The sequence below is a fragment of the Arachis ipaensis genome, chromosome B2 (assembly GCF_059453495.1).
Source record: "Arachis ipaensis isolate K30076 ecotype BB chromosome B2, ASM5945349v1, whole genome shotgun sequence".
NCBI classification, from domain to species: Eukaryota; Viridiplantae; Streptophyta; class Magnoliopsida; order Fabales; family Fabaceae; genus Arachis; species Arachis ipaensis.
In genome coordinates, this window is record NC_142437.1 from 96,366,659 (window position 1) to 96,384,752 (window position 18,094).

The window sequence follows — 18,094 nt, forward strand, 5'->3', positions numbered from 1 at the left end:
TCTTGATTCAATGGATCTTGGAGATACCATTAAGGCTGAAAATAATACATCCCAGAAGGATAAAGCCAAATCCATAATTTTTCTTCATCATCATCTTGAAGTATGATTGAAAAATGAATATCCCACATTAAAAGATCCTGCAGATCTGTGGAAAGACCTTGAAGAAAGGTATAATCATGAAAAGACGGTGATACTTCCTCACGCCCGATATGTTAGAAAAAAAAATTTTTCGACCTTCCATGCCTCGAATGTGCTCCTGCAGCAGCAGTATCGAGAAAAAAAAAAGAATTTAAAAATTTTTGAGCTCTTGCTTTCTTGTTACTGAACGCAACAACGAGTTGCTCTTAAGAAATCATGAAGCGCGCCCAACTGGCGCCGCCCCATTTTCTGAAGCAAATGCGGTAAATTATAGCTCTAGAAGAGGTAAATGGCAAGGCTTTGGTAGCAAGAAAAATTATAGAAGGAAAAGAAATTATGTTCACAAGAAAAGATCTCACCAGAAGTGGGATAAAGAAAGAAACACTGGGCAAAGTAAATCAATTGAGGATAAATGCTTCCGTTGTGGTGGAAAGGGCCATTGGTCACGTACCTGTCGTACCCCAAGGCACCTTGTTAATCTTTATTAAGCATTCTTGAAAAAAGATGACAAAGAAAAGGAAACAAATTTTGTTTCAAATTATGAAAAGTTCACCACTCATTATGATGTATCTAATTTCTTTAAGGATTTTGAAAAAAAATATTGGCTATTTGATCAATGATAGAATAGTTTGATATATGTATGTATTTGTTAAGTATTCATGTGAATAATTTTTACTGTGCATGTACTTTTTCTCATTTTATTATTATTATCATTTGTTTTTGAGGAAAAATGGTAAGGACATATTCTGAAGATATTTGCCTTGCGAATAGTGCAAGTTCTCACACTATTCTTAAAAGTACTATATATTTTACCCATCTTGTGCCAAAAGAAGAATATGTTAATACTATTATTGGCTCAGGCAATGTGATAGAAGGCTCCGGAAGAGCTATAATTTTGTTTCCCGAAGGAACAAAATTTATAATAAATAATGCACTATTATCTACCAAGTCTCTGAGGAACTTGTTGAGTTTCAAAGATATTCGCCGAAATGGATATCATATTGAAACAATGAATGAGGAAAATCATGAGTATTTATGTATCACAACTCATGATTCAAATAAGAAAGTTATATTAGAAAAATTACCCTCACTTTCATCTGGGTTGTATTATACCAAGATTAGTGCAATAGAATCACATGCCATTATAAACCAGAAGTTTACTAGACCAAATGAATTCATAACTTGGCATGATAGATTGGGTTATCTGGGAACAACCATGATGAGGAGAATTATTGAAAACTCTCATGGACATTCACTAAAGAACCATAAGATTCTTAAATCTAGTGAATTTTGTTGTGCTGCATGTTCTCAAGGGAAGTTAATTTTAAGGCCATCACCAGTAAAGATTGGATTTGAGTCCCCTGAATTCTTAGGAAGGATTTAAGGTGATATATGTGGACCTATTCATCCACCATGTGGATCTTTTAGATATTTTATGGTCCTGATAGACGCATCTTCGAGATGGTCACATGTGTGCTTATTATCTTCTCGCAACCTGGCATTCGCGAGATTACTGGCTAAAATTATTCGATTAAAAGCACAATTTCCAAAAAATCCAATCAAAGCAATTCATCTTGATAATGCTGGTGAATTTACTTCCCATGCTTTTGATGCTTATTGTGTGGCTAATGGAATAAGTGTTGAACATCCAGTAGCTTATGTTCACACACAAAATGGGTTAGTAGAATCACTTATTAAATGCCTCCAATTAATTGCTAGACCCTTACTTATGAGAACAAATCTCTCAACCTCGGTTTGGGGGCATGCTATTTTACATGCCGCAGCACTTATTCGTTTGAGGCCAACGAGTTACCATCAGTTCTCTCCTATGCAACTAGTTTTTGGCCAGCAGCCAAATGTTTCCCATTTAAGAATATTCGGGTGTGCGATATATGTTCCCATTGCACCATCTAATTGCACCAAAATGGGACCCCAAAGAAAATTGGGGATATATGTTGGATATGATTCTCCCTCTATAGTGAAGTATTTTGAGATACAAACCGGAGATGTATTTAAAGCCCGGTTTGCGGATTGTCATTTTGATGAATGAAAATTTTCAACATTCGGGGGAGAGAATAAGCTTCCTGAAAATGAACTAAATTGGAATGCATTATCGTTGATGCATTTAGATCCTCGATCAGGGCAATGTGAACTAGAAGTTCAAAAGATTATACATTTGCAAAGTAGCAAATGAATTGCCTGATGCATTTTCTGATACAAAGAGGATAACCAAATCTTATATACCAGTGGAAAATGCCCCAATTCGAATTAATGTCCCAGTAGGACAAGTAGCCACTGAAGCAAATTCACGCTAGAAGCGTGGCAGGGCGGAAAATGCCCCAATTCGAATTGATGTCCCAGTAGGACAAATAGCCACTGAAGCAAATACACGCCAGAAGTGTGGCAGGCCTGCCGGTTCCAAAGATAAAAATCCTCGAAAGAGAAAAGAGGTAAATATTATTTCTGTTGAAAAAGATATAGTAAAGACACTTGCAGTTGTCTAAAATTTTGATATAACGCCAGAAGACGTTCAGGTACCTGAAAATTGTGAAAATGACGAGATCTCGATAAATTATGTCTTTACAGGAAAGAAATGGGACCGAAATAAGACAATTGTTAATGAAATATTTGCATATAATGTTGCATTAAATATCATGCATGAAAGTAAAGATCTTGAGCCAAGATCAGTCGAAGAATGTCAACAAAGGAATGATTGGCCAAAATGGGAAGAAGCCATGAAGGCTGAATTAGACTCACTTGCAAAACGTGAAGTCTTTGGACCTGTAGTCCGTACACCTGAAGATGTAAAACCTGTTGGATACCGATGGGTATTTGTGAGAAAACAAAATGAGAAAAATGAAGTTATGCGCTGCAAAGCCCGACTTGTGGCACAAGATTTTTCACAAAGGCCCGGTATAGATTATGAAGAAAACTGCATATTTATACTCAGTCAAATTGCAAAGATCTTTATATGGTCTAAAGCAATCTGGACGAATGTGGTATAATCGTCTTACTGAGTATCTGGCCAAAAACGGATTCAAGAATGATGATTTCTGCCCCTGTATTTTCATAAAGAAAACTGCATCTGGATTCATTATTATTGCTGTGTACGTTGATGATTTAAATATCATTGAGACTCCTGAAGAGATTCCAACAATTATAAAAACTTTAAAAGAAGAGTTTGAAATGAAAGATCTTGGAAACACTAAATTTTGTCTCGGCCTGCAGATCGAGCATATAAAAAATGGGATCTTTATTCATCAAACAACATACACAAAAAAGATCTTGAGAATATTTTATATGGATAAATCGCATCCCTTGAATACTCCAATGATCGTAAGGTCTTTGGATGTGGAAAAGGATCAATTCCGTCCTAAAGAAGAAAATGAAGATATCCTTGGTCCCGAAGTACCATATCTTAGTGTCATTGGAGCGCTAATGTATCTTGCTAATAATACGCGACCTGATATATCATTCGCGGTGAATTTACTAGCAAGGTATAGTTCCTCTCCAACCAGAAGACATTGGAGTGGAATCAAACAAATATTTCGATATCTTCAGGGAACGGTTGATATGGGATTATTTTATCCCTATGGATCCAATTCACAATTAGTTGGCTACGTAGATGCTGGATATTTGTCTGATCCACATAAAGGGAGATCTCAAACAGGATATATATATTCACATATGGTGGTACAGCTATATCATGGAGGTCCACGAAACAGACGATTGCAGCAACATCCTCTAATCATGCTGAAATACTAGCGATTCATGAAGCAAGTCGCGAGTGTTTTTGGCTGAGGAGTCTTATTCAATATATTCTGTCATCATGTGGACTGATTGATCATAAGATAGCTCCAACTGTCCTGTTTGAAAATAATACAGCATGCATTGCTCAACTTAAAGGCGGATACATCAAAGGCGATAGAACAAAGCATATTTCTCCCAAATTCTTCTTCACTCATGATCTTCAAAATCAAGGGACAATTGATGTCCAACAGATCCGCTCAAGTGATAATCTGGCAGATTTATTCACAAAGTCACTCCCAAAATCTTCTTTTGAAAGATTGGTACATCATATTGGGATGCGCCGATTTCGAGATATAAAATAATGTCGGCAAGAGGGGGAGACTGTACTCTTTTTTCCTTGGTCAGGTTTTTTTCCCATTGGGTTTTTCTTGACAAAGTTTTTAATGAGGCAGTCCCCATCACTAAAGAATATTGTACTCTTTTTCCTTCACTAAGGTTTTTTCCCACTGAATTTTTCTTTAGTAAGGTTTTAACGAGGCAATAATCCTAAATGGTCATCCAATGGGGAGTGTTGTGATAAGATCAATTAGGTGGATGCCCATTTATGATGGACGGTTGAATATTCTCAAGGAAAAATGTATTTAATAGGGTTTGAAAAAGGAAACCTCGTACATGTATAAATAGGAGGTTAAGCCTTCGTTGATTACACACTACAATCAATAAGAATTCTCTCTCTATTTATATTATCTATATACAAAATTCTTTCTCTCTTTTTCTTTCATACGTTAATACATATATATATAAATATATAAGTATCATCTCTTTTATATTGAGATAGTAACTGTGGTTAATATTATTATCTAATTATATTTCTTTATTTTATGTTTGTTATCTCTTCCTTATTTACTTATTTTATAACAATTGAATATTAATGATGGAAAGTAATACCTCTTATCCACCTTTTGTTGTTGTATAATTAAGGTGAAAAGAATTTTAATATAAATAGATAATTTCATTAGATAACAAAAGTATTGAATAAGAGAGAAGTCATCTAAAAAGAAAAATATAAAAATTTCTTTGAGAAATTTTTTCCTATATTTAAAAAAGTGTATTCTCTTTTTGTTAAGAAAAAATATTATTATAATTTCTTTGTTATAGAAAAAAATTTTAATTTAAATAAAAATTATTTTATACAAATTTTTAAATTTTTTTTTATTTTTTTAGCATTTAATAGAATTAGTTTTTACTAATAGTTAATAGAATTAGTTTTTAATTTGAAAAATTAAAAAATATTATAAAAAAATTCCAAAAAAAATTCTAAAATTGACAACAATAAATAACTAACGGGGAGTACTAGAAAAACAATGAAAATTTTGAATAACATGAACAACTATTAATCAAAAAAAATACACTACACTTTAATTTAATGTTACTAATTAAATTTACTCTTTTAACCCTATTAATTCACATTATTTACATATTATTCAAAAATCTTGTTCGTTACCTATACTTTTCCATAACTAAAAGCTTACGTTTGTGTGATTGTGATAGAGTACCAGTATGACGGTGTAAGTGAATGCGAGGAGTTGCCTTCATATTGTAGGGTATGACTGTAGTCTATACTCTCTATAGACAAGCTTTCCAATCATTAGCCTATTGCACGCGCTAGGCGGTGTGCATTATAAGAATGATTGCGACGAAGCCATTTATGAAAAGCATCCCTACATTATCTATCAATGATGGAAAAGGAAATAAATAATAAATATTAATCATATCATATCATATTCAATACATTATTGAGTTCTCACGGACATTGCTATTTATAATTTCCTATGTACGTAGACAACTCATGTAAGAGAGTTAAAAATTAAAAATGTTCTGAAAATCGGTTCGGACCGGCCGGTCAAATCGATCGAACCGTGAACCGAACACAAAAACGATTGGGACAATTAGTAAAATCGCAAAATCTAAAAACTGAAATTGAACCGGTGAACCGGCCGGTAACTGGTCGGTCGAATCGAACTGTGATCCGGCCAGTTTTTTGGCTGGGTAGCAAAAACGCTGCCGTTTCTGCCTCTGAAACCCTAAATCAGTAACCAAATCCCTAATTGTCTTCTCAATTCAATTCTCATCGAGCTTCAGAATCAGAGAACGCGATCACAGTCTCACACGGGTTCTCAACTTCTCATCAAGCTCGTCGTCCGGTCGTCCACCACCTCTGTCGAGCCACCACCGTCAATTCTTCGAACAGCTACCTAATCGCGCAGCAGCCGTTGTTCCTTCGACCAGTCACCTCCGTCGCGCAGCAGCCGTCGGTCGTTGGAATAGCCACCTCCATCGCGCAGCAGCCGTCATCCATTCGAAGGTGCTCCACCACTGCTTGGTTCACTCGGCGTCGCTGTCTCCCACTCTCCCAATTGCATGTTCTGTTGAAGCCTTGAAGGTGCCTTCGAGCTTCTAGAGTTCCAGGTAATTTTTTTTTTAGTTATGATTGTTTGATTGAATCATTGAATAACTGTTGCATGTCTCTGTCTCTTGATGAGTTTGATTGAGTAGCTGTTTGATTTTGTGACATGATGAACTCTGAAACTGTGAACTCTGAACTGATTCTACTAAACTGAATTGTATTTTGTGACATGATGAACTGATATAGTTTGTCATTTATTTTCTTTTAAATTAGTTCTTATACTTTGGCTTTTGACATGATTAAGAAAGATCCATTTTGGTATATTAGGGAACTGGATAATATAAAGATAAAGAGTGCTATATGATGTTTCAAGATTTTGAGTTAATATACCAATGAATTATCAACTCAATCTGCTAGAGACGCTAGGGCAGCTCTTTGGGCCTAATACAACTATCTTTTTGGCTGGCGAGCTTCGAAATGGTGAAGGATTTGTTTCTTTTAACTTCATTTTTTGACCCTAATCCTCACAAGTATTATAAGTTCTGAGATCTTTTTTTCTTTTCTGGTTTCAGATGTCATTCTTGAGTACTTCCTAGAAGCTGCAATGAACAATTTTAGAATTGGTCGCATTGATCAAAATCTGTGGCATCCTGATTATCGCAGCAACCGAGTTGTTCTTTATGTTCTTGTGAAGAAATGAAGGTTTCAGAATTAATGAAACTATGTTACTTTATAGTTTATACTCTACTAGAGTGTGACCCTCCTACGCTAGGATTCATTGTAAAAGTTATTCTCCTTCCATGTATTATTTTTTGATATCATGCTCATTTTGAGAAGCCTAACAATTTTGTTTTGACAGATAAAAGTGGACTATGATCTGTGAATCATTTTCAGTGAATTCATTCACAACCACTGTTAAGAAGACACAATATTGTAATGCTTGATGGAACAACTAAAACTCCAATCCTTGCTTGGTTATCATCAAAGGATAATCTCTGAATCTAAAATATTTAATATAGAACAAAGGCTACTTAAATTCTAACATGTAAATTGTAATACAAAGTAAAGTCCAGTGTTGATCAAATAACTCCTAAAACTAGATACATATGTACTTTTTAAATTATCTATCAAAAAGATTTTAAAATTAAAAGTTAGTCACAAAAATGACTAATTTATAGTTCAAATAATCTTCATGTGTTTATTTATATTTTATTTATTATTTTATTATAAAATAGTTTTTTTGGTTCAACTATAGTCAAATTGATTGAATCTATAAACCAATAAACTAGTAATTAGAGCGGTTTGATGATCAGTTCGATTTTCAGAACTTTGATTAAAATAGTCAACTACTGAACAACTATCATAAAGGCCCAAAAGGTCATGCTCTCATTGAACTTTAGTTGGTAAAAAAATAGAGTATTACAATCCATATTGAAATAACGGCAAGAGGTGTATATGGTTTGAATTACCTAACTAAATATTTTTTCTCAATCCAATGGATATGGTTTTGATATTTTTGGTCTGAGAGGAAGCAGTTTAAAAACTGTGGGCTGCTAAGGAAGCTTAGAAGGCGCCTAGAAGGCTAGAACTACAAGATTTTTTCTTTCTCGCTACGGAGAATTACAAGATATTTTTATGGTCAATATGAAATTACGAATAAGAGAATAACTAGTTCCTTTCGGACAGTATTAAGGCTTGGGCCGCTGTAATGAAATTAACAACCCATGATTCCCAAAACAAACTAAGAAGCTGCCATGACCAAAACCCGAAAAACTTTTTTTTTTTTTTTGAAAACAAAGGTGAAAACAAAAATCATCAATATAATTATGCTTAGCTGTGATGAGTAAAAAGGTGTACCTTTTTCGTGTTTTTTATTTTTGTGTTACTTCCTAAAGTTATCTATCTTTTTTGATTGTTTGATTTTTTATTTGCTCTACTTTCGGCTTGGTTTGGTAAAGTTTTTTGAAAAGATGTTTGTGCTTTTTAAAAAGCTCAAGCTCTTCATTTTGTGTTTGGTAAATAAAAAAGATCATGTACTTGTGTTTGCAGCTTTTAAAAGATCGAAGTACTTTTGAAAGCATCTAAGATAGAGCTTTTCAAAGTTGGTTTGTGCTTTTTAAAATTTAAAAGTCTAATATAACCTCATATGTTAACTAATTTTCAAATTTAATGCTTGCATTTATGTCTATTATAATATTTTTAAATTTTAAAAGTTATTTTACCAAATACAATTGTTGTTGCTTATGATTATTAAAAACAATTTTTAATTTGATTTACCAAACATAAATACTACAACTTTTAAAAAACTATCTTTTAAAAGTTAGCTTTTATAAACTACTTTTAAAAAGTAAAAGCTTTACCAAACCATGTCTTTTTGTAAAAAAATAGAGTATTAGCAAAAAAATGTGTTGAGGTCTTGTGCTTTCAAAAAAAACCCGAAAAACTAAGAAGCTGCCAAACAACTTTTTGTGTGTGTTTTTGGTTAAATAGATCACAGCATTCACCACAAGATAGATGAGGAGATATATTACTATTCCTTAATTGATAATATTATTCTATTGTATATTACTCTCAAATTACTATTACAATAAAAATTTTCTCGTATTATTTCATTATTTGCCCTGACTACATAGTAACGATTCACCATTTCTTTAAATAGTTCTTTTTTTTTCTTTATATCAGTAGCATATTAAAAAAAAAGAAAATTCTATTCAGTGCAAAATTTTTAGTTTTTTACACTATTATTTGAGATAACTATTCAACTATTTTTGTATATTTTATGGTGATAAAATATGGAGAAATAATCAAGTAGTTTGGACTTTGGAGAATTCAGCTGAGTTATCATTTTCTTCATTCACAAATCACAATCGTCCAATCATATTATCTCACTTACTCGATTCAAATGGAGTGGTTCAGACGCAACCTTTCTCGGAGCTCAACTAACAATAGCGCAGTCTCAAATCCCAGTTCACAATCCAACTCCAAAGAATCTCAACAAGAATCAGAAGAACAAATTTATGGAATCACTCAAGATTTGATAAACCACCTCAAGTCCTTCACCATTGACACCTTTAAGAATTTCCCTCTCCAAGGTTAGACCCCTTTTTTTCTATTTATTTACTTCCTTTTTGCCCTGTTTGATTCCAAAATTGAAGAAATGGAGGAGGAAAAAATGAGGGTTTAATAATGGAACATTCACTTCGATGAAGGTTATCAATCTTCATAGTTTTGGAACCCCAGGCTACATAATTTCCTTAATTTTAGCGTTCAAGTGAAATGATATGAGAGGTTTTGGTGCTGATGACAAAAAAAAAAAAAAAAGAATCTTGTTACTGTGTTTGTAGTGTTGTGTTGGGTTATTTCTTTCACTTTCTTGTATTGATTGTCATTTTTTTTATTTGTTTGGGTGTAGATGAAGATGATTCCGCGAATGGCGAAGAGCCTCGATCGAGTTCAACCAAAGTTAGAAAGGATCTATCTCAGTGGCAGGAGAGACATGCAGTTTTGATACTCTCAAAAGTCAAGGTTAGTTTTTTCCACTTCATCCTTGGAATTTCAAGATTTTCTTCCCATTGTTCTTGTGAACTGTGATGATGAACTATTTTGAATCCTAAAACTTTAAACTAGCAGTCCTTTTCGCCTGTACAGCTTATAGAAGTAGAGGACTTTGGTATCTGATAACTGATTTATTATATCTCCTTACAATTGCTTAAGCTTTCTCGTTCATTTTTGAAGCACTTTATATGAAGAGAAAGCAAATTATTTTGGCAATGTTTTAGTACCTAACTCTAACTTGTGGCATTTTCTGGATTTAAGGCTGCGTTTGTTTCCTAGGCTGGGACTAAGACTGAGAGACTGAGACCGAGAGACTGAGATTGAGACTAAGGCACTAGGACTGTGTACTGTCTATTATGTTTGGTATTTTCATTTAACTTTTCGAATTTCAAAACTACCCCTCAGTCTCTATATTTATCTTAAACCAAACATGATAATATGACATAACTCACTCATGTATATTTTACACCAAATACAATACAGAGACTTAATTTAGTCTCTGTCTCTCAGCTCTATCTCCCTTTAAATGCAGCCTAAATGTTTGTCCAAATGACTGATTGGGTAAGTTTTGATGCTTTGTTACCTTTTGACCTAGTGGTCATGAGCTCAAATCCTCAAAACAGTCTATCTAGTTGTGGGAGTATGATTGGGTACATTTCCTTCCTATATGTATCTCTCTAGGTGTGGGAGTCTCATGCACACACTAGACTAATTTGTGAAATGAACTGTTTTCTTGATTTTTGTTATATTTAGGTTTTAGATTCTGACTTGATACCCATCTCAATTGCCCGTGAATGAATGAAGTATTTTCTGTTTTTATGAGTTTGGATGAGAATTAGGATATTAAGGGCTTTGTGAAGGTGAGCTATGCTATCACAAGCATCAGGCATTTGGTTGGAGTGTATCACTAGAAACTTTAGCTATAGATTTTTCCTTGTTAAAGTTTTGGGAAAATTTGGGTGTGACATTGTTAGATATTTGAACGGATTGCATAGTTATTATGAGCGAGCAACTACCATGTGCTTTCCCCAATTTGGACTTGTTCTAGGAAAATGTAATATCCTCTTTAAGTAACATTTGCTAACCTGATTTTACCCTAGAGTCTAGATGCATTAACCTTTTCTAATAGAATAAATGCTTAGTACAAATACTCCTCTCTGAAATGATTGATGAATGAACTGGCACTGTACACACACTTTTACTCTGTAATTTATGCCTATTTCAAGGTGAACATCCAGCAAAATTACATCAAATCCCATTTGGCTCCTTTTAGATCATATCTCTTTATACTGCATAGCATAGCACAGCTATTTAGTTCATGTGGCAGTTGGGTCCTGGGAAGCCTGCTGTTTGGGGTATTTGTTCTACTATTGCAGAAGTTACAACAGTGCTCAAATGTTTCTCAAACTCCTCCCACCGGTTCCCAGGACCTAAATAAGAATGACTTTCGGGGCTGTCTGTGGCAGTTAAATTGGTCCCTTTCTTTTTTCTTTAGAATTTGGTTCATTTTTCCAATTGTCCTCTTTTTTACCCCATTTATGTCCCTCAATCGAAAGTTGGCACAAGTAAAAGAATAGGCATTTTTTGAGTTTTGACAAAACTAGTTTGAGATTGCAAGGGCAAATAAGAACTTTTTCACCATTCTGTACAAATGTTTAGTCATCTATGATTTGATTACTGAGTTCATACTGGTTTTCTGAATCGACAGCAATTATTGATATTCGATTTTATCTTAATATTTTTATCTGGGCTGTGACGGCTTTAACATAAGTTTGAATCATTATTGTCATAAGCTGTATGCGCTGCATAGAGTTATCAGAGAACTTTATCTGATAAACTATTTTTCTCCCTTTATATTTATCCAAATTTATGAACACTTGGTGGTTAGGCTAAATTCACAACTAATGGTTGCATTCGTCTGTTAGGCCAGTGTGGATATGCATGTTACTTATATTATTAACAGCTTCACAATGCGACTTTATTCTAAAAGCTATGAATAACGATATAATCTTATAGTAGGGTGGAAAAAAGCAGAAAAAAATAATAAAAATGAAGCAATTATTAGTAACATCTTAAATAATTCTAGTTTGATATATTTCAGGAAATTTCTCAACTAAGATATTCACTGTGTCCCCGCCATTTAAAAGAAGAGCAATTTTGGAAAATATACTTTAAGCTTGCCAGGAGTTATGTTGTCGAGTAAGTTATGCACATTCTTGTTAATTTCATGACACATTTACAAGTTATGAAAACTGAAGTTCCTTTGAATTTCTTGCCAAAATTTTTCTCTTGTTCATAAAGCATACGCTTTCGAAATTTTCTTTCTTTTTCCACAAATCATATTTTGTGCATGCATACAATCACAATGCTTACACATATATATATAGCCTATAGGATAGAAGTTACTAAGACATACTGTAACAAACTATCACCCCTTCCCCATTTCATTGCTAATCAGATATGAGCTGCGTGCCATTCAACGGGAAAAGCTGAAAAAGATGGCAATGGAGGATGAGAAATCTTCAGACAACAGTCCATACGAGGTTGAAATGTCTGAAACAAAGCCTGGGAACTTTCTAGAGCCTCAACCACCATCATAGTTTGAAAGCACATCTATTGTTTAGTAGCATGAATGGATAGGTATTAACTTTTTTTTTTTGGTGATAAACGGATACTACATTTCAAGTCTTAAAAAGCTATTCCAATGGTATTATCATATTGGTTTTAAGTTGATTTCTAGTATTTTCTGTCAATTTTACTTGCTGACCAAGATCTTTGATTCTTGAGGTAATTTGTAGATGGTGAAATAGTGCTGAATCCTTGAAAAATTCTGAAGGTAGATTTGGGAAGGAGGTATGCTACTTCTGTAAACGAAATGTTTAGGTTCCATGAAAAAAATCAAAACCACAGATCCAACAAGTAACAGCTGAACCACTGTGGCAGATGACTTGCCCTGCCTTGATTTTTATCAAACACGCTTCTTTTATGTGATTAACACCAATGAATGAAGGATGAAATTTATCTTGTTTGGTTTCTAATATTTGTCTTCTCTCTTCATATCTTTTGGTAGAACAAGAAATAGTGGACTAACATACAAACTCTATTTGGACTTGTGGGTTTAACTAGGATGGGGGCATGGGGCATCAATACTAGATAGATAGTTACCGACTAAGTCTTAAATGCATGCTGCACTAAGATCATCTTTTTATTTTTTTGTTGCGCAGGATATCCCCTAATTCGATAGGCCAATGAGTTGTTGTATACATAAGGTGATATTCGAACCCCGGTATTTGTCTAAGAGGACGAAGGAACTAACTACTCGACCAACCCAAGTGGGTTGCTGCCCTAAGATAATTTAGCAGCATAGATTTAATGGAAATAATTAATGTAAAATCATGCTAAAATTGGTACCATTGGATTATTTTGGCGCATATCGCATTGTCCATTCCAGATTTACCTTTTTATTTCCCCCAAAGTTTACTTGGTAGGTTGTTCAATTTTATTTTTAATTTGTTCGCATGAAATTGTTTCCGATAATATAATGACACAGCATATTTCAAGTTTTGACATTGGCTTTCCATATCGTCAATATGAATAATATTTGGCCACAGTCTTGTAGTGTCTAACCATACCACAGATTTCAAGTATTTTAGTTTTAAAAGCATTCCTCTTTCTAGTATGAGGTTCTTTGCATTTTGGAATAGTCAGGCTTTTGCCAGATAGATAGAGCAATGCTCTTGGAAAAAGGAGAAACTTTTGCGGAGCCATTTCACCAAAGGAAAATTAACTAAGCCATTTAACTAACGAAATGTTTGGAATAAGATGGTCATTTGTATTGCACATAAATATTACTTTTCTCAAGACATTTTGCTTCAATTTGAACTTGATGATAATTAAGTCATAAAAATGATTGGTTTAGATTAGTTTGTGGTTCCATGGCCGTTATTTACCAACATTTTGCCTTCCATCACATTAGCAAAACAAAGAAACACATATTTTAGATGGACAAAATTATTTAAGCCAAAATAAATTTCAATATTCAAATATACCGATTACTTCCATGGTAAATTGGTAACTAAGCTTTGCATTTTTTTTTATTTAAAGAAAAGAAAAAAGAAATAAAAAAGATTTAGCCTTCGATGCATTTATCGCTATTAGATTCCAAGTACTTTAATAATCTTATATAGGTTGTGAGTTCCAATTTTCAAGCCACTCTTCTTTGAGGTAACTAGAATAGAGCTAAATTTTGAGACTGTGACAAAGGATAAGTACTCTACATTAATTCTCCACATGATGGTCCATAGCTACCAAATTACAGACATAATGAAATTACATAAAAGCTAACCTAGCAACTACCAACTAGATATACCCCACTTCCCCCAAATACAAAAACACTAGACACGTTACTAACCCTTTTTTCTTGTTGTAAAAGAGCATCAAGTAAATCCTAATTGGTTAGTTAAAAGCTACTAGCTAGTTGTTAAATTACAAGTCATAATAAGTTCTTGAAATCAATTGAAGTTGGAAGCCACAGAACCCCATATGACTATGAAAGCTTGAGGCTAGTGATGTACTTGGACCCATTCATACCGTCCTGAGAGAGGTACATCATTGACAATGTCATAATTGTACCTGCAAAAATCAAAATTGGAAACATAAGATTACACATTTATGAAAGTATAATTACAATTATTTATTATGCAAGAAAGAAATAAATTAAATTAAAATAAGAGAGCTGCGAGCATATATATACTTGTCCATAAATATTTTTTGTTGCTGCTTCTCTGCACAAGCAAAGAACTCCTCCATCTCATAAGTAGTTGGAATATTTCTTTGAATGTGTTCAAGGATCATTGGGCTTGTGAAAGTTGATGATGTCCTTTGCCTTGTGGTTGAACCAGGTGTCTCAATGGCATTTGAATCCCTTATTAAACTGCATGGTGTGCTTTCCCTTGTGCTCCTGAATCATCCAAACAAAAACACTAATTAAAATATCGTTGGCAGGAAAAAAATAATAATAATAACCACCATCATGCACAAATACAAGCAGCATTGGCTAACAACATAAAAAATCATTAAAAGTTTCTGCAGTACCAGCTGCATGCATGCTAACTGCTGACAGCATAACATGTTATTTTGTAGTGGAAAAAAAAATACAGAACACAACAAGGGCAAAAACAAATTTTCCACAATCTCCCCTGTTCAGATGCATTGCATAGAATTAGAGACAAGTTGATAATTCGAAAAGATCTGGCATTTTTATAGGACAACCTCTGACCCAGTGGGCTCAAGCACTTAAAATTAAGAATCTTTTCTCCACACACTGCAAAACCCAAATACAGGGGTTCCATAAACACTTATTCAGACTGCAGCAAAGGGCCATTAACATTTTACAATTTAAGATGACAGTGACACAAGGCATAAGAGTTATTGCTGCTAGTACTACACACTATTGATAAAGTCAAATTTTGGGTTTTCAACAATGGCAATTATGGAGCACTAAACTCCATGAGGCATCTTTGCAGATCAGAGGACAATCAAAGTGGGAAGAGAAACAAGAACAAAGAAATACATGATGGATTCACAGGCTCATTGCAGTAAACATTTTCAAATTTCATGAATACTATCTTGAAGAATTTATTTTATAGTGAAAATCTAAAAATAAGAAAAGGACTCAAAATAATAACCGAGTCTTGAATCTAGAATCAAAATTAGCTAACAGAATTTTAATCATTAGTTACAGTTTTCAACTTGGGCGGTTTCCATTTGCGGAGGAATTAAATTAAACTACTTATAAAATGATAATAAAAAAATGATTGAAACAGCATCAATACTGTAACAAAGGCGAAAATGAATAAATATATAATAGCACATCAACAACACTAGCTTCATTACTGGTTTGTTCGTTTGAGCATATTATTTAATTTAAGTTAAAACAACAGCAACAACAAATTGGGTTTAAGAACAATAAACCATATTTTGGGAGATTATGCACTATTCCAATTTTTTTAACGGGTTCGCAAATATCAAAACACCGAAATAACACAACTTAGAATTTTTATATATATTTATTTATAAACAAAAGAAGAAAAAACCATTCGAAAAGTGCGGTAGACAAAACTGTAGAACCCATAAAAAGTCACCCAATTTACATATATACTAGCAACCTAAAAGACCTTCCACGTTCTTCAGTACTCAGTTCTGAAAGAGTATAAAAATATAGTCACCACAAATAAAAAAAAAACAAAAAAAAAAAATAAGACCTCAATGAAAGAGACTACACATGGTGGTTAGATTTCTTTAATTATTTTGCGAGTTGTGACTTCTTCAACAAAAATAAACAAAACTAATTTCTAAAAAAATGCAAATTGGCAGCCGCAAGTAATAACACCGAAATTCTTTCCGTTCCTTGATAATAAACACTTCGAACCGGAAAAAAAAAAGAAATTACAAAAAAAAAATCCAAAAACAAACACAAAACATACATGCAAGTACACAGGAAATTAAAACTTCAAAAGAAAAAAATAAAAACAATGTCTTCTTTTCCTTCCAACCCTCGTTAATTTGAATTCCAAGTAAAATGTGCTAAATTTTCAGCATATACACAAATAAAACTAAAAAATCAAAGAAATAAGAATAAAAAAAACAGAAAAATTAAAACAAAATAGAATAAACAAACAACTTCCATGAGAGAATGAAAAGATTAATTTCTTTTTTATATATGTACCTATCTCTTGCTTCAGCTTCCAAAGTGTTTTCCCCAAACGAAAACTCAGCGTTCTCCTCAGCGTCAATGGAAATCCTCTTCTGCTCGGTCAGCATCCGAGAGGTGACTGCCGCCGCTCCGCCGCAAAAGCCGGACTGCTTGGCCGGCGGTTGGTTCTTAGGGCGGACAAGAACCTTCTGGAGACGGCGGCTTCGTAACTGAATGTAGTCGAACGACGGAGCTGCCGCGGAAGACGGCGGCGGAGAAGGAGGAGATTTCTGAAGCGCGAGGGTTTTGGCTCTTGTGCGAACTCCCATTGGAGAAGGAGCAGAAGAAGATGATGACACCTCCATGACTGCAACTTCGCCTCCCATCTTCGATTTCTTCATGTACTTCCCCATTTGGTTCAGGTTTTGTTCGGGTATGAAAATTTGGGGATTTTGAAGAATTTGGTACCAAAATTAAAAAATGTCGAGTTTTGTGAGAGAGATAGAGAGAGAGATTGTACACCTGAGAAAAGTGGGGGGAAAGATTGGAGTTTTTAGGGTTTGGAGAGAGAGAGAGAGAGAGAGAGAGGGGGGGGGGGTTTTGGTAGTGTGGGCACTGCACTGGTCAGTGCTCTCTCTTCGTTTTATATATAAATACGAAAAATAAAAAGATTATTTTTTAGTGGGGTTTTTTTTTGTTTCTTTTGCTTTTAAATGACAATGATGTGACTTTTTTTTTTTTACCTTTGATTTTTCCATTTTTATTCTTTGGTTTTTGGTTTTAAAAAGGAATACGAGGGGAAGCTTTCGTTCTAGCCATTCAGATTTTAATAATTGGATGTTAAAAAAGAAAACTCTCTTTTACTTATTTAAATTAGCCAAATGATTAGTTCATTCTTTCATTTTTCTTAATTATTTCTCTTCTACCATCATTTTCGTTGAGACCATATTTCTTTTTCATTCTCATGGAGGGATCCTTTTTATTGGCTTGCAAGAAAGACAAATATTCGCAAATATCGATTAAGAAAAATGAACAAAATGTACACAAAAATTACACATGGAATAAAATTATACACGAATCATTTTGGTAGTATTTATTTTGAGATATTGAGATGGAGACTGAAAAACTGATATTCAATATTATGTTTATTGGTTCAAAGATTGATATTAAAATATCAGTCTTTGTTTCCAAAATTTTAGTATTTCAATACCTCTAAAAAATAAGAACATAGAAAATTAAAATTTTTTGGGACAGAAACTAAAATTTTAATAACAATTTATACCTAAAAAATACTCTCATTTCAATTAATTAATTCTAACTTTATTCTTTGCATAAATTAAATTAGAGTTTCATTTTTATTTCAATCTCTGTCTCTCACTTTATACCAAACACAATATTAAGACTTATTTCAATATCTGTCTCTCAATTTTTTATCTCTCAGTCTCGTCTTTCAGTCTCTGTCTCTTTTCTAAACGCTACCTTAATGAATTAAGTATATATATGAATTATATGTTTAATTAATCACATCTATCATTTTGTCGATGAAAATG

General features: G+C 33.5%; 2 protein-coding genes across 5 annotated transcripts; one reads left to right on the top strand and one right to left on the bottom strand.

Moving 5' to 3' along the window:
- The first annotated feature begins 9,100 nt into the window (after positions 1-9,100).
- Positions 9,101-13,476, top strand: LOC107625530 (BSD domain-containing protein). 4 transcript variants are annotated; one of them, XR_001617303.3, is made up of 6 exons: positions 9,101-9,387; positions 9,708-9,820; positions 11,952-12,049; positions 12,309-12,490; positions 12,649-12,703; positions 13,075-13,476. XR_001617303.3 is itself a non-coding variant. In XM_016328181.3 (5 exons), exons 1-4 carry the CDS (start codon positions 9,198-9,200, stop codon positions 12,448-12,450), a joined length of 543 nt encoding a protein of 180 aa, XP_016183667.1. In that variant the 5' UTR covers positions 9,101-9,197; the 3' UTR covers positions 12,451-12,490; positions 13,075-13,476. The 4 variants fall into 4 exon arrangements, 3 of the variants coding, with proteins under 3 accessions (XP_016183667.1, XP_088359682.1, XP_088359681.1); XM_016328181.3 differs by lacking the exon at positions 12,649-12,703; XM_088503556.1 differs by lacking the exon at positions 13,075-13,476 and having other exon boundaries at positions 12,649-12,888.
- A 614-nt stretch (positions 13,477-14,090) lies between these two features.
- LOC107625532 (cyclin-dependent kinase inhibitor 3) lies at positions 14,091-17,170 on the bottom strand. Its single transcript, XM_016328182.3, has 3 exons — positions 16,578-17,170; positions 14,604-14,810; positions 14,091-14,482 (listed from the first exon to the last, which is right to left on the bottom strand). The coding sequence occupies exons 1-3, from the start codon at positions 16,955-16,957 to the stop codon at positions 14,413-14,415; spliced, it is 657 nt and encodes a 218-aa protein (XP_016183668.1). The 5' UTR covers positions 16,958-17,170; the 3' UTR covers positions 14,091-14,412.
- Positions 17,171-18,094: the final 924 nt, after the last annotated feature.

Coding starts and splice junctions, on each gene's coding strand:
- LOC107625530 (XM_016328181.3), top strand. CDS start 9,198: ATGGAGTGGTTCAGACGCAACCTTTCTCGGAGCTCAACTAACAATAGC. Junction 9,821..11,951: donor TGATACTCTCAAAAGTCAAG/GTTAGTTTTTTC, acceptor GATATATTTCAG/GAAATTTCTCAACTAAGATA. Junction 12,050..12,308: donor GCCAGGAGTTATGTTGTCGA/GTAAGTTATGCA, acceptor ATTGCTAATCAG/ATATGAGCTGCGTGCCATTC.
- LOC107625532 (XM_016328182.3), bottom strand. CDS start 16,957: ATGGGGAAGTACATGAAGAAATCGAAGATGGGAGGCGAAGTTGCAGTC. Junction 14,811..16,577: donor GAAGCTGAAGCAAGAGATAG/GTACATATATAA, acceptor TGGATGATTCAG/GAGCACAAGGGAAAGCACAC. Junction 14,483..14,603: donor CAAAAAATATTTATGGACAA/GTATATATATGC, acceptor TGATTTTTGCAG/GTACAATTATGACATTGTCA.